Here is a 15,945-nt window from a genome sequence, read left to right as displayed (position 1 = left end):
AGAAAATCTTTTTGCCAAAAGTACACTCCAGAAACATGGGCTCTCCTTCTCTGCTTTTCACCTTGGGGGATGCTCCAGCCCCTGGTAGGGCCGGGGGCGCTTGGGGAGAGAAGGCGATTTACTTTTAAAAAGTGAGTTGAGGAAGAGGGGATGGGGAGGAGAGGAATATCCGTCCAATATTTATTCATTTGGGGTCCCCGTAAGTCTGGTTTTGTGGACCAGAAAGTCCACAGAGAGGAAACCCAAAGTTTGGAGGTGCCGTTCTCTATGTCTTGAGCCGGGGTCTGATCTTGAACTTGGACCCAATAGGCCGGCTCTCTGCCTCCCGCACCCGGGCAGGGACAATAAGGGCTCCTTTCCCCCTTTAAAACGTGATTGCTGGGAATTCTTGGAAGGATATGTGGTTGTGTGTGTGTGTGCGCGCGCGCGCGCGCGCGCGCGTTGGGGGGAAGTAAATGCCCCCTCCTCCTGCCTGCCCCCTCCACCCCCCCCCCCCGTAATGTTTGTCCCCGCTCGCCCATCACCAGGGGGTTGAGAGGAGTATGACAGGTCTTTGTTGTCTGAATAAAAATCCGTGGCAGCTCCGGGGAGAGAACTCCTCCTACTAAATTATCAAAAATGGGCTGGCTTTAGTCTCTTAACAAATTGGACACAGCTACGGCAGGAGCAGTCCCCAACCCAACCTACAGGCACTGGGAACCTTGGAGCAGCCAGGGACCGCTGAAAATAGCACTTCTTTTTCTTTCTTTGTGTTCAAAACTATTTTCTTTCTTTCTTCACCAGATTTTGTTGTCCTCCCCCGCTGCAGTTGTTTCCCATTAGTAACTCGATCTCTCGGAGCAGTAAGATTCGCCTTCTCCCTCTGCTCTCCCCTCCTCCGTGTTTGTTTGTTTTCTGCACATCTCCTTCAGGGAGCCGCTGGGGCTCCCCCGCCCTTCTTCTTTTTTTCTTTCCCGAGCAGACCAATTTCCACTCCGTCTGCCTCTTTCTTCCTCCCTCTCCCTCTTGCCCTCGGTCCCCGAGCGTCTCTGCGCTCCTCCAGCGCGCAGCACTCCGCGGTCCCTTCTGCTCCTGTACTCGGATGAGCTGAGAGCCCTGGGCGTGTGTATATGGAAATAGTGGGGTGCCGAGCAGAAGACAACTCGTGTCCTTTCCGCCCCCCAGCCATGCTCTTCCACGGGATCTCCGGAGGCCACATCCAAGGCATCATGGAGGAGATGGAGCGCAGATCCAAGACCGAGGCCCGCCTGGCCAAAGGCGCCCAGCTCAACGGCCGCGACGCGGTAAGGAAGGGCCCCGGGGTGCGGGAGCCGGCCCCCTGCGCGCCCTGGAAGCCGAGCCTCAAAGCCTGGCCGGCGAGTTGAGGATGGCGGGGCATGAGGCGGCCGCTCCAGGCTGGCGGGCGGGTTTTCTCAGAAATAGCTCCCTTTCTGACTCGAAATGTCTCCACTATTGAGACCCCGAGCTCGCTACCCGCTGCCGCCGCGGTTCCCGGGAGAACAGGGCGAGCCGGGAGTCAGAGGACGGAGTCGTCCTCTCCTGCAGATTTCAGACTCCAGGCTCCAGCCCCCTGGACTCCCGGGCCTCCCCGGCGAGTATCGGCGGCCAGAGGGTGAGCTGCGCGCGGCCGGGGCGCCCGGGCCAAGCAGGAGCCCGGGGAACTCTGGTCTCTGAGTCTGATGGGAACCTTTGGAATGGACTCGGACGTCACTGGGCTACCTCCAATTCTCCGGAAGCTTGGAGCTCGGCACCCCCAGACCCAATGATTTTCGGGGTCTCTGGCAGCCCAGCTCGGCCCCTCTAGCGAGACAGGATTGCGTTCAGCTCCCGGGCCGGGCGGGTGTAATGTGTAGAGGAATCTAATGAAAAACCCGGAGGAGCGGGGCACCTAGACCAAGTGCGAGGAATTTCTAACCCTTAAACGATGTAATCAACCGCGGCTGTTACTACTATTCATAAGAATAAAAGTCACGTCTGCTTAATAAAGAAAACCAATTAATAATCTATGTGCTTGCCTTTCCCACTTACCAGCCGGAGAGGAAAAACTAAAAAACTCTCTGGAAATGATTTCAGCCAAACAGAGCCGTGCAGATCCTTTGGCATCACACCGGATCTGCTAGCTCAAACTCACCTGGTAGCCTGCCTGGGCACGTCAGGGGGGTTTGGGGATTTGGGGTTCCATCAAGTAGCCCAGTTGGTAGATCTTTCCACGTTTGCAACATGAATTCAGTGCGGGCCCTTGGTTTGAGCAAAGGGGGAAACTTTACTTTTCCAGGCCCGCCAAAGTTTCGTGGAGAAGTCCAACCCATTTCTGCTAGTCTTCAGGGACATGTCCAGCTGTTAACTTCTTTTTTCCTCTTTTGTGGCTATCCCGTTTAAACACAAAAAGCAGCAACCCAAACCCGAATTTCGCAGCGGGCCTGGGCTCATCAAGGTGAGGTTTCCCCATCCTCGGCTCATCGTTCGGCCGCAGGCAGAAAGCTTGGGCGTTAAACAGATTTTCAGGACAAAGATGTCCTGGGTGTGTTGATGCCAGGGAAAGAGGGACTGTACCGAGGGCACTGGACAACAAACCCTCCCTGGGGAACAGGCTCTTTATACTCCTACCAGGAAGAGGACCAGTATCCTCGAAAATTAGAGAATAGTAGATCTGCCAAATATATCCGATCAAAACAGTGTCGACCAAATCATGAGCACAGGCATAATCTCTCCCTTCCTTTTAATTTCAACGCTGCTTATAAGAATGTAGAGAAATAGAATTGTAATAGTGTTTGTTTAAAAACAATTCGTGCTCATTCAAATCGCCTTTCCACTCCCCAATAACAATTTCCGTGGTTTTATTTTGTGTGCGTTGAAAGCCACATTTTTTAGCCTGTAATTATCCGAGTTCAGAAACATCCACGAAACTGTAGTCAATGCGCTCCTACTCCTTTTTAAAAGAGGCTTGAGATGGCCGGCTTGTCTTTAGGTGAACAATCCCGGGAGGACGGAACGCCGGTTGGGGCAGACACCGCAGAAAGGGGGTGAGCCGCAAAGGGGAAAATTGCAAACGTGTCCCCGATGTGTGCCTTTGCGCCGGGGCCCCGACCCTTGCCGCGCTCCGGACGCCTGGGCTCGCGCCGTGCGGCCCCCGCGCGCCCTCGTCAGCGCGCGGTCTGCTTGCCTTGCAGGGCATGCCCCCGCTGAGCCCCGAGAAGCCCGCTCTGTGCGCAGGCTGCGGGGGCAAGATCTCGGACAGGTACTACCTGCTGGCTGTGGACAAGCAGTGGCACCTGAGGTGCCTGAAGTGCTGTGAATGTAAGCTGGCCCTCGAGTCCGAGCTGACCTGCTTCGCCAAGGACGGTAGCATTTACTGCAAGGAGGATTACTACAGGTATTCCCACCCCTGTCCCTTACGCCCGGTACACCTGGCGCGGCCACCTGAGAGCCCGAGCCCCCTCCTTATGCCCCACCTTTCGCCCGTTCGGGGAAGGTTATCATCCCGAGACATGGGAAGACCCCTGCAGACCCTTCAAGCTGCACCCCCGTCCCCCGAAGGGCGGTGAGGATGGGTAGAAGGGACACCCAGGTTCAGAGCGGCATCAGTGCACACCATGCGCTCCCGCACTGCGCAGCCGGGTTGAGGGAACCTGGAGAAATCCGGGACAGTAAAGGAACGTGTCTCCGCCGACCGAGACGAAAGAGGTTTTTTTTTCCGTTTACTACGAACTGAGCAATGTCCGTGCCTTGGACTGAACTGGCGGCCCGGGCAGCAGCCGCAACCGGGTGTTAGGTTTTCGCGAGAGGGGCAGGAAACCTGTAAATGACCATGAAAAGGAAAATCGCGGTTGCCGAAACCCAAGCCGCTCAGTTGCGAGTGCCTTTTACCGCTGGTTAGAGCTGTGCCCGCCGGACTGGAGCGTGACCTCGGCGCGGGCGTGTCTGTTGATGCTTCCCGGTTGTGTTTCTGGATCGGGAGAGAGAACCATGTGGAGGTGACCCAGCTCCGCTCTCAGCCGGAGCGAGAGAGCTGGTTTAAAAAGAATAAGCTTTCTCCTGCAAAATGGTCGTTTTGCCGAGGCTGTGTCTGTCTGAGAGCTTTCACGCACGCTCACAGATCCATACTGATAATAATACCACTCTTCGTTCCTAGAGTGTTTTGTAATCGATGCAACGTTTTCACTTGGCATCGCAATTTCGTATTCTTTCGACAGAGTTGTGAGTTAGCTAGCGCCGGGTTTTTGTTTTTTTAAATCTCGACTTTACAGAGAAGGAAACTGAGGATGTTACCCGATTCTTCTGATTTTAATGTAAGGAATCTTTGTCCTGGTTCACCAGACTAGGTCAATAAGCAAATAAAATTAATGTCTAAGTGGGCCCATGTCCTCTCCTCCCGGAGCCCTCCCAGGTCTCAGTCTTGGGCCAATGCTGACCAAGCTCCTGGTGTCGCGGGTGGGAGATGGACCTGCCTTTGCCTCAACCAGCGTCCTGACTCGACTGTTTCCTTCCAGAAGGTTCTCTGTGCAGAGGTGTGCCCGCTGCCACCTTGGCATCTCCGCCTCGGAGATGGTCATGCGCGCCCGAGACTCCGTCTACCACCTGAGCTGTTTCACCTGCTCCACTTGCAACAAGACCCTGACCACGGGCGACCATTTTGGCATGAAGGACAGCCTGGTGTACTGCCGCGCCCACTTTGAGACCCTCTTGCAAGGGGAGTACCCACCGCAGCTGAGCTACACCGAGCTGGCGGCCAAGAGCGGCGGCTTGGCCCTGCCTTACTTCAATGGCACCGGCACCGTGCAGAAGGGGCGGCCCCGGAAGCGGAAGAGCCCAGCGCTGGGAGTTGACATCGTCAATTACAACTCAGGTGGGCCCCTACCACCCAACTCCGGTCCTAGCCTGCCGCTGCCGCGGGAGGATTCCACACAGCTCCTTCCCTGTCCAAGATCTGGTTGCAAGAGGGCGCTTTGCCATAACATGCTCCTTTTCTCCCTACAAGTCCCTTTCTCTCAGAGGGAAGGGAAAGATGGAGAGAGGGTGAGAAGGAGAAGGGGAGAGGAAGAGAGAGAGGCAGGAAGGGAGAGAGAGAGACTTGTATTTAGGTTGTGGCAAAAAACACATTCATAACCATGGGGCTGCAATGACTTCCCTCCAACAGGCAGAGCCAAATCCTGGTTGCCCATTAGTTAATGAGACCATTAGTTTCAGGCTCCCAGTTGGAGCAAAACAGCCCCAGGGCAATTCCTGTGTGGAAGCCAAATTATAGATCCTGGAGGAGGTTTTCCTAAATACTGGGGGAAAAAAAAATCTTCAGAGCCAACCCCAGTCTGTCTTCAGAGGCTATGGTCACCAGCCCAGAGTTAATCAGAACACAGTTGGCCAGAGTGTTAAAAATCCAAATCCCTGATCTTGGTGCAAAGCAGATGCAGGGGTGGGGATCACTCTCCACAGCAGAGCTGGCCTGCCCCTTCCTAGTCAGGGTCCTCATCCAGCCAGCTCCTTCCCTGTGTGGTCAACCATGCAGATATCCAGACCCCCGGAAGACGCACAGAGCCTGCAGGTCAGGCCCACTGAGGAGGCTTGGTGGTGTCACAGGCTGCTATTCTGTCCTCCACCAACCTTCTCTCTTAGTCGAAAATCAAATGCAGGCAACAGGCCAAAGCGCTCTTTCTTCTTTGCTTTGGGGCTCACACCCATCATTTATCAATCTCTCCCATTCACCAATTGCCCATTGTTGGTGTCTGCCCCCACCCTCCATCCCCCAGGTGAGGATGATGACAGGCCCTTCGGACCACACTCTAACTCAGAGCAGGATGGAAGCTCTTCTTGTGAGTCCCAGCCACTGGGAAAGGGGTTCCAGGAAGCCTTAGGCTAACTTTTGGGGAGCTTAGGGACTGGCCAGCTGCTCTGACCTCCCCTGCCCAGTCCCAGCCTGGGATGGGAATCTCAGCAGGTGGGAGAATCAGGCTAGGGGAGTCCATTCTGTTGGAAGGTGACCTTGGGGACCTCACTGTGGCAACCCCACTCTGTTACCATGAGCACCCAGATCCAGCCAAAGCACGAACATCCCCAAGCCCGGATCTGGCTTGTTTCTCTCTTCCAGTCCCCAGAGCCGGGTATGGTGCCTAACCATTGTTGATGCTCAATGGTAAAGGAACAGGATCCAGCCAGATAAGTGGTTTGCCCAAGGTCACACAGCCAGTGTGAACCACTCAGAACTAAGAGTTCTGTTTTGAGCCCAGAGTTTTCAGGGGAAGTCACGCAGGGTGAGCGGGCTCTCCCCAGCCCTGGGCTCCCTCCTGGGGTTCTAGGCTGATGGCCTTGAGAGGATGAATGCGTCCTGGGCGGCGTCCCACGGAGAGTAGGGACGGTGATCCCGCGGCTGCGCTTGTCCCTAGGCGGTTCATGCCAGGGTTGCTAGATGAATGCGGACGGGCCGGCCGGCTTGCTACAGACCCACCAGAATCGGTCGTGTCAGGGCGGCGGGCGCAGCCCGGGTTTTGCCAGCCCCCAGTGGCGGGTCATGGCCTCGCGCTCCCCCTGCTGCGCTACGCCAGGGGCCACTTTGCCCAGGGCGCTTACTGCACCTCCTTTGATGCCTGGTCCTCGGGGCAGGACAGGCAGGGCACTAATTGTTCTTTATTAATAGAAGATGACATCGGAATCTCGAGCCACTCACCAAGGCCCTAATGCCCTAATTAGAAAGAGAGAGAGAGACCCACATAACTAGCGAGTCGTTCAGACAGAGGGAATCCTTCGGTCCAGACAAAGTCCAGAAGGGTGGAGGAGATTTCTAGCCAAACGGCGGCAAGCCTGGTTTTTTGCTTGTTTATTTAATCTAATTGGGTAAATTTCATTTCTCCTTGGATCTTATTTTATGTTCGAAAGATCTGAGGAGCTTTAAGGACAGTAGAACTTAGCTTCTCCTCCTTCTCCGAGGAGAACTAGAGAGTATAAATTTATTTCTTAAAAAGGATGAAAATCTTCCACTTAGGTCTTTAGTCTGCAAATTCGTGCTGCTACAGGTTGTAGAGAAAGTTGATGCTGTCTTCTCCTGCAGAAGGCAAAGGTTGCTGTGGCCCCCCTAACCTGAAGGAATCTGCATACCACTGCAGATCAGATGCCTCTTAATTAGCATCCACCCCACCCTTTCTCCACTTTTCCCCCGAGTTACAAGTAAATAGTAGAGATCTTTAAGATCAGGTGAAAATAATCTAGATAAATTGGGTTAAAGATGACTGACCAAAAATCAGCCCACCATTAAAAAACATTTATGACTCGAATGCCGGTTTGTTACAAAACTAGCAGAAGAAAAACTTCAGTGAATTAAAAGCATGTTAAAAGGTAGAAAATAAAACGTACCCGCAGTGTTAGCTCATTATTTTAGCTTTCTTTGGATCTTCTATTGTCATCTCTGCTTCAGTGTAGACTAGTCTTAGAAAGAGTAATGTTGATCCTGAAAAAATATAATTTATACATTGATATGTTTTCAAAAACATGTGCACAAAATATGTTTATGATTCAGAGACTTCCAGAGAAGACGTGAAACTTGGCAAAGTTCAGTTAGTGCTTGACATAAGGCAAATGCCTTTTAGTGAGAATATTGCTAATCTAGTTTATATCTCTCTGTGCAGACATCAGGCAGATATCTTCGAAAGATGTGGAAAGTTTATTTGAAATGCTGGATTGAAATAGAGCTCCCCAGAGGTGAGAAGATTTAGTCTAGGACAGGCAGCTCTTATCTGGGTAATTGAGCATTAATTGAGAGACTAAATTTTTGCCGATTCTCAAAATCTCCCTTCCTTAGGTTCTTGCTTCGCTTTCAAACTTCTAAAGCCCCTGGTAGTCGTTAAATTAGCCTGGCACTGACCCCTAGTGGTCTCCCAGGGATCAGTTAGTTCTCAGAAGGTTCCATACCTTCAGAACAGAAACCTACTTTAGTATAGGTGACTGTTTCATAAGTGACTGGAAAACAAAATATTTAGATCTTCTCATTAACTTTATAGTGCCAGATTTGTACTTATAGGTGTATGTTTAAGACAGTTTTAAGAGAGTTATCATTTCATCTTATAATTCAGGGGGCAAAAACATCTATAGCTTTAGAAGTAGACCCTGGGGAAACACAATTGCTTGGAAGTTTACATAATGCATTTGTGGTTAAACATAAGTAATTTAGAATAATGCACTGAGTTACTCTGTAGAAGAAATAGATTGCTCTATTAAGTTGAATAACATAAGTGATAACACAGTCACAGGAAAATCATATACAGTAATAGTTGTTTCATAAAGAGCTAACAATCTCCGTACACACCGAATTTTATTCTGTGTGGGAACAAGTCCCGTAATTGTGTTTAAGGCACTAAAATTCTCTGCTAAGTTTTTAGTCTGCAATAATGGATATAGAATGCATAGTCAGAGAAGCAATTTTATCAAATCATTCTATAATTAATTTTCACAAACTTCCTTTTAAAGACTAATGAGTATATAGTTAGGTTAGGAATCATATTCATTTCTAAGAAACATTACTTTAGCAGGGAAAATGGCTAAGGGCATTATTTAAACACCAAGTTAAGTCTTCCATCCCAAATATAATATTCAATTTGATGTGCTGCTCAGGAAAAGCTACACGTTACTCACATCTGATAGGGACAGAATCTTATTTGAAGAATCCCCCGATGATTAGGGTATGGCTCTTTGACCATTTTGTTGTGGGTACATTTATAATCTGGTCGTGAAATATAGCTCAGTTTACTGGAGATAAGTGTAGTTTTATAGTAGGTCGTAAGATGCTGTTGCATCCATTTGAGGATATGAAAGTGCAATTCTGTAGAATATTTGAACTTGACATATCCCCACTGGGCTGAAATAGGATAAAATGTAAAGTATATTCTCTCCCTTATCTCTGGGTATATGGTACCCTTCCTCGTGGGGCTTAAGAAGTCTATGTTCAACATTTGAGTGTATATATCTAACTTGGATTCCAGTTCAAGTTGATTTGGTTTTGCATTAATAGTCACTCATAATTTTGTGGATGAACAAAAATTCAAAATCTTGATTGAACACTTCTTGAGCTCCTGGCCCTGATCCTGACTTCAGGGACGCAAAGGTGAATATGATATAGTCTTTCCCTCAATGAACTTGCCTGCTCTTTTACCAAGTGTACCCTCCAAATTATGTATCTTATGGAAATATAACCAAAGGAGACATTAGTTCATGCCTGGTCTTCTTACATTGGAGAGAATTTCTTGTTAAGTGGATTTTGTGATGCAGCTGACCTCTTGGTTAATGATTAAAACTACTGTGTTTCTGTATGTATCCTGATTTACAGAAAATATTTTTTAAAAAGTAATTCTAACCAGAGCATAGCAGGCAAATAATATTTTACCAAGCAGAATGGAAGAATTAAGAGTAAGAGACGCCTCACTTTCTTCAAGATTCAGGTTTTTCCTCCCCCTCTCCCCAGTGACATGATCAGGTTGATTTTAGATATTCTGTTGTAATGTACCAAAATGCAGGATGACCAGACCTGAAGATATATCAGATAGATATCTGAAGTAAGGGTTTAAAGAAAAAAAATTGCCATGCTCTTAAGTGGCGAAGTTGGCTGCATCAGTAAATAATTAGCAAAATGTTTTCATTTTGTAATCATATTTCCCATGCAGAGCCGGTAGATTATTGGAAATGACCTCTTAAATGTGCAGCTTTGCATCCTGGGGATAATGACCTTCAGGCTGGTTTCAAGGGCTGGGTTGTTTTGCCCTCAGTGCTAAGAGGCTTTGCAAGGGGAGAGAAGATGCCACCTCCTACCGCCAGGCCAGCCAAGGGCACAGCTCCAACCCTACTCACACACAGCCAGAGCAAAAAGTGCCAAGATCTGAGCCTAGAAATAAGCACCATCAGTGTGTCTGAACCATGAGCTGTGGGGAGTGCTTCAGGCATGAATCAAGCCATGAAGAGAAGTCTGGGCTCATTCGCCTTCAGAAATATTTATTAAAATAACTCCCGGGGGAAACTTTTCTTCCTGGGATAGCCCTACATTAACTCAGTATAGCTAAAAGCCCTCAAAAATAATATTCTTATGATTACATGAGAAATCTACAAATTTTTACTTTCTAACTTCTCCCCCTTCTCTAGCTTCTTTCTTTTTCCTAATCTAGAAGGCTCTAGGACCATCAGAAAAGGCTAAAAATTGGAATTCTTCCTTAGTTGGCGGGCTCTCAGAAATGCTCAGATTTGAGGGAGCTGAAATTACTTGTTTGCATAAAAAAGCAATGCCTTCAGATAGTACGTCTCAATTTCACAAATATGGACAAAATGTAGAGTCTCTGTGTGTGTGGAGGGGTACTGTGCTGATATGCATAAATATATTAGAAAAGAGCTTTTTCTTCTCATGGTTGGCGATTTCTCTTACTCTCACACTTATGGCTTATTCATCTTCCCAAGATTTCTAGGAACCAGTAAGCAAAAGAGAGGATTCATTTCATGTTTTTCTATTATATGAACTTCGGATGCATCCAAATGAACAGACTAGCTTGGCTGACTTGGGCGATTAACCTCTTGTGTTTGTCTGGATCCCGCTCATAATTGGTTCGACAGCCATTTCCACCGTTGCTTTATTATGCCAGCGTTAGTATCCAACAGCCGCCATCGTTTCAGCTAATGCAGGAGTTTCCACTGAGCCCTGTGTGTTCACTGTTACCACAACAGGTTGTAACGAGAATGAGGCCGATCACTTGGACCGCGATCAGCAGGCTTACCCACCCTCGCAGAAGACCAAGCGCATGCGCACCTCCTTCAAGCACCACCAGCTCCGGACCATGAAATCCTACTTTGCCATCAACCATAACCCGGACGCCAAGGACCTCAAGCAGCTTGCTCAAAAAACAGGCCTGACCAAAAGAGTTTTGCAGGTAAGAAAGCTCCATCATTGGCTGTGCATACATCTCCCTTCCCATTGCCAGGAAATATAGTTCTCTTCCCTGTTTAGAGTGACAGGTATATTTCCTGAACTGCTTCTCATTAGTGTACCTTAGTTATCTCCCTAGAGGGTGTACTGAGATTTTGCAGGGTGCCTCCCGGAGGGTGCCCAAAGAGAGACCCAGGATCTTTTACAGTGCACCCACATTCTCTGTACAGATGGAGAGGTGGGTCCACCCAGGCTGGCAGAGCTTGCCTCACTGCTTTGAAAATGCAGGTCATTTGCACAGGCTGTGGCTTTTAGAGGTTTCCATTCACATTAGGCTCAGTGCACAGACTTGAGGGCACCTGCTGGAGCTGTCTTACTTCAGCAAACTCTTGGCAGCCTCACTCACGTGTTATAACATTCCAAATTCAAATCGACCCTTTTCCTCAATTCCTGAAAAGCCACAAGTTTGCTTAGTGTCTCAGCGACCAATGGGAGCCAGCATTTTCCCATTTTAATAAACCTTATTTAAAAACGAAATACTGGGAGTGAGATCAGCTGTCCAATTGTTTCCTAAACTCATCATGGTAACAATATCCAACTAATGAAATTATAGTGGTTGCTGTGGGTCCCCTGTGATCCTCTTCCACTTCCCAGCGACAAATAGCAGGCGTTTTAAACTCCGCGGACCAGTTTTGGGCTGCTTGGGGTCTGTGGCTCTGGAAGTTTTTCCTATGCCAAGAATACTTGCCATGTGTCCGACTCAAGAATAGCCTGAAATCTGTTTCCATGATGTTCATTTCATAAGAGTGAGTCTTACTTTTCGAAACTTTCATTGACCCTCCCCCTTCTCACTCTGGAAAGACGACAAACAGGTGAAGAATCAGGATGTATTTCCCCCTCTTTGTCTCTGTGCCTTCATTTCCATGGTATCTCCACTTAAGCCTCAGTTGTCACAATGACACTTATAATGCTGGGGGGAGTATGTGCAGTTGAGAGACACCTGTAGCATCGCTTGCATTACTCTGTTTTAAAAGAAAGCCAAAAAAAAAAGGTCCGTCTCTCCCAAGAAAAATAAACAATTATATTTACAAAAGAAATATCCCAAAAAAAGAAGGAAAAAAAAAAAAAAAAAAGGAAAGAGAGAAAAAGTATAAAAATAAACATCGGTAAAGAAATCCATTGGGATTGGTTTGCAGGTTTGGTTCCAAAACGCACGAGCCAAATTCAGAAGGAACCTTTTGCGGCAGGAGAATGGGGGTGTTGATAAAGCTGATGGCACGTCGCTTCCGGCCCCGCCCTCAGCAGACAGCGGCGCTCTCACTCCACCCGGCACAGCGACCACTTTAACAGACCTGACCAATCCCACTATCACTGTAGTGACAGCCGTGACCTCTAACCTGGACAGCCACGAATCCGGAAGCCCCTCACAAACTACCTTAACGAACCTTTTCTAACATTGGTTTTTTTTTTTTTTTTTTAATTCTTCCTCTTCTTTTTATTATTATTCTAATTATTATTATTTTATTATTTACAAGACTTTTTTTTTTCCTAACCCACAAGATATTTGGGAAATAAAAACAACAGCTCGGTGTGTAGCATCGGCAGCCACTTGGCAAATGAGTTTACAGTATTGTCTCCTTTACAAAGTGTATTTTTTTTTTTTTTGTCTACAAAGTGGATTTGGATTTTTAAAAATTAATTAGATCTTTCCGATGGTAAGGGGAGTTTTTGAATCATTCTAACAAGTGCCTCTTAAAATTGTATGTTACTTATTTCCAGAATCTCGAAGGAAAAAAAGAGTTGTATTATAATGGGCAAATAATCATATTCCCAGTTAAATGATTAGGTTAATAAAATAAAAATTAAAGTTATTTTTCAAATCCTGCCATTGTATGTGTACTTATGGAATTTTGAAGACTTCAGATTTTTTTAAATTTTAAAACTGAAAAAATATTTTGATTATTCCTTTTTTCTTACAAATAAGGAATATGATTGAACAAATCATTAACTGTAGCAACTCTAAATATTAAAGATTAATTAGGTGGGAAATCTATTCCAGGAATGTGACTTTTCCTTCTCTGAGGGATGTACCTCCCAACAAAACTTTTTGGTTAGTCATTTGCTTTTTAACGTTTGAAAAATACTTAAACTCCCTGTGTATCCATGAAAATTTTAAATAGAATTTGAAATTCTATACTTTTAACCTTCTAAAGCTAAAAATGATAGTTGTAAAACCGTTCTTTCTAAATTAATTTTTTTCCCAGGGAAAATGGAAATAAGCAAAATATAATTTTTTAAGAAGTTACAAAAGTCAGTATAATTTAATTAATAGCTCTATTAATTGGCTTCAGCTGTACCATGATATTGTATCTGACATTCTGTAAGAAAAATGTTTAAAAAAAACTTAGCAGACTAAAACCAACAATGCGATTTCTTTGGTTTTGTTTTGCTTTATTTTACTTTGGCACAGGTTGATATATTTGTCAGAAAATAATTTTTCTGACATTAGAGATTTCAAGTTAGTCTTAAAGCAGATAAACTCAGAAGCCTCGTGGATGCTGATCTGAATATATTTCCTAGTTTACAGTAGCATTTTTTTCTTTTAATTTAAGCTAAAATCTTAATGGTCTGGGCAGTGGTGAATGTTCATATCTATGCTTCTGTTGTAGTTAAATACCAATTAGATTGTGGATTTCCTAAAAAAAATAAAAAAGAAGTCAAGATATGTGTCTTGCTTTAGTGGATTGTTAAGAATAACTTTGCACATATTCTCCACTTTTTGGACCCCTTAAATCTCCTCTGGCGGTCGAAGTGGCTATTTAATAGATTTTAAAGGTGTCCGTCTGGCTGTATAAATGTGTGGTTACATATTGACAGTTCACTGCCCACATTAAAGTGCATTATTGTAACTTTTGCTCAGGGTCTTTAGAAAATTAGCACAGAAAGTAGCTTATTTTTTAAAAAAAGATGATGGAAGATAAGTTAACACTGTAACAGAAGAAAGGTGTGATTGCCATTATATATTTAGCAAGTGTGGTTATCATCTTATATGGAGCTTAAATCTTGACTTTTCATAATCTATTACATTTTGGGCATTTACCACTAACCAGACCAAACAACCCTGGTAAGGCTGAGATCTTATTAATACACTTTTACAGGTAAAATATTGATACTTATAAATTTTGTTCTTTGACAGAACAATATATGGTACTATAGATCTACTTTATTAAGTAGACTAATTATAACTCAGTTCTCCTATGTGCCTTATGATATAACTTGGAAGTAAGTTTGTGAAAAATCAGGATATATGTGTTGTTTGTTAAATTAACTGTTTTAAGCCCTTTTGACACCTCACTAGTTTTGTACTGTTTTACCTCTTATTTCTGAAACTCTTTTTATGGTGTATCCTGTTAGAGGGGATGAACATGTCATAGAAAGCAGTTGTGCACTCTTTCAAATATAGTTGATAAATTCAATAATCTTATATATTGAGCTTCGTGTTTATAGTACAGTAAGTGGTCTAGCAGAATTGTCCATGTTCCTTTGTTTATTGATAAATGCATTGTATAGAAACTATTTCCCCTAAATATTTATGGACCAAACAATTGTGATATATCCTATTAAATTTGTGTGAATAAACCATTTTGAATCTAAGGAGTTTTATTTCCCATCAGTTTTATTTAAGGTTTAACTGTACTAGTGTGTTTCCAATATCTATATGTAAAAGCTATTAAACGGTAATACAAAAGATTTTTAAATATTCAAACATACAAATAGTTTTTAGATTTCCAAACTTCTGATTCATTTTAAATGTACACACCATTGCATATGCAATGTAATTCAACTTAGAATTACCTTTAAATATATTTTCTTAGAATAAAAGTAATGCCCCACTGATTTGACTCAGTCCAATTTTTAGAATTAAAAAAAAGATAATTAGCAGATAAAGTAATTGCATGAAAAGAAACTTTAAATATGATTAAGATTTAATGTTAGGTCTATTGAGCACAAATGGATATTTGTAAATCTAAATAGAAATTGCAGACCCCTAAAAGCCAAGTTGCTCTGTAGTTAATAAATTGTCACTATGATTTTTTTCAGGGAGAACAAATCTTGGGGCATTACAGCCAAACAACCCGACGTTTGAAAATTCCCTAAAGTATTAAAAGAAGGGGAAAAGTTTGCTCGGAAATCCACTGCAGTGAAGACAAAGACAATATTAGGTTATGATAATCATACATTTTAAAATCTATTGAGCCAAAAATAAAAAAAGAGAGAGAGAGAGACTTAAATGTCATTTACTGAATGTTAAGAAAAATTCTGTTCTTTATGGTGTCTAACACAAATGGAGGCTTAAAATTATATGGTTTAAAACAAAATTAGATAAACCGTGTATAAACCAGAGCAACCTGGCAGTAATATGCCCACCCCATATTTGAAGAAAATTATGATTGAAAAAAAAATCCCACACATTTGTCAAGCACAGTAGTTGTAAAATAAAGTTCCAAAACACTCATTTCACCTGCTTGCTAATGTGTATTAGTCCTATCTGTTAATGGCATTTTCCAATTGTAAATTCAAAGAGAAGCTATCACTCATTTAAGAGAGTAGGCATCCAAACCCAGTAATTTTAGTATTATTGTTTAGTACTTCCTTTTTAAACAGAAATCTCTGCATGCACTTTTACATCTGTCACTTCTAGTGTACATCTCTGTATGATGACTTATCTTTGCTGTTTCTTGTATGATAAATAGCTTTCATTAATAAACATTTTATTTGATGCAAACATAGTTAACTTTATGTTAAACACACTGTTGAAATTAATTTGTAACACTGTCTTAAGAGGCAGCACAATACATTTCCACCTTGTTATACTTAGGAAGAAGTCCAAACAATATGAGGTTAAATTCTAGTAGTCTAGGATAAAATTAAGTACTTGGTTTTTAACTTTTCCTTTTTAGTTGTTGTAATCAATTGACATGCGTATTAAAAATAAAGCAAAACAAAGAAAATCCAAATTACAACAAAAATAAACCTTAGAATAAACTGTCATGTAAAAT

The 15,945-nt window shown here is 44.4% G+C and overlaps 1 protein-coding gene across 2 annotated transcripts; it reads left to right on the top strand.

The window, feature by feature from the left end:
* Positions 1-1,006: 1,006 nt before the first annotated feature.
* On the top strand, positions 1,007-15,661 carry LHX9 (LIM homeobox 9). 2 transcript variants are annotated; one of them, XM_014794159.2, is made up of 5 exons: positions 1,007-1,283; positions 3,171-3,373; positions 4,491-4,846; positions 10,687-10,889; positions 14,987-15,661. In XM_014794159.2, exons 1-5 carry the CDS (start codon positions 1,110-1,112, stop codon positions 15,041-15,043), a joined length of 993 nt encoding a protein of 330 aa, XP_014649645.1. In that variant the 5' UTR covers positions 1,007-1,109; the 3' UTR covers positions 15,044-15,661. The 2 variants fall into 2 exon arrangements, with proteins under 2 accessions (XP_014649645.1, XP_004439038.1); XM_004438981.3 differs by lacking the exon at positions 14,987-15,661 and adding an exon at positions 12,082-12,339.
* The last annotated feature ends 284 nt before the right edge of the window (positions 15,662-15,945 follow it).

This window comes from Ceratotherium simum, chromosome 36, assembly GCF_057802395.1.
Source record: "Ceratotherium simum simum isolate JZ-2026a chromosome 36, ASM5780239v1, whole genome shotgun sequence".
Classification (NCBI taxonomy): domain Eukaryota; kingdom Metazoa; phylum Chordata; class Mammalia; order Perissodactyla; family Rhinocerotidae; genus Ceratotherium; species Ceratotherium simum.
This window is presented reverse-complemented; position numbering and strand designations above follow the sequence as displayed.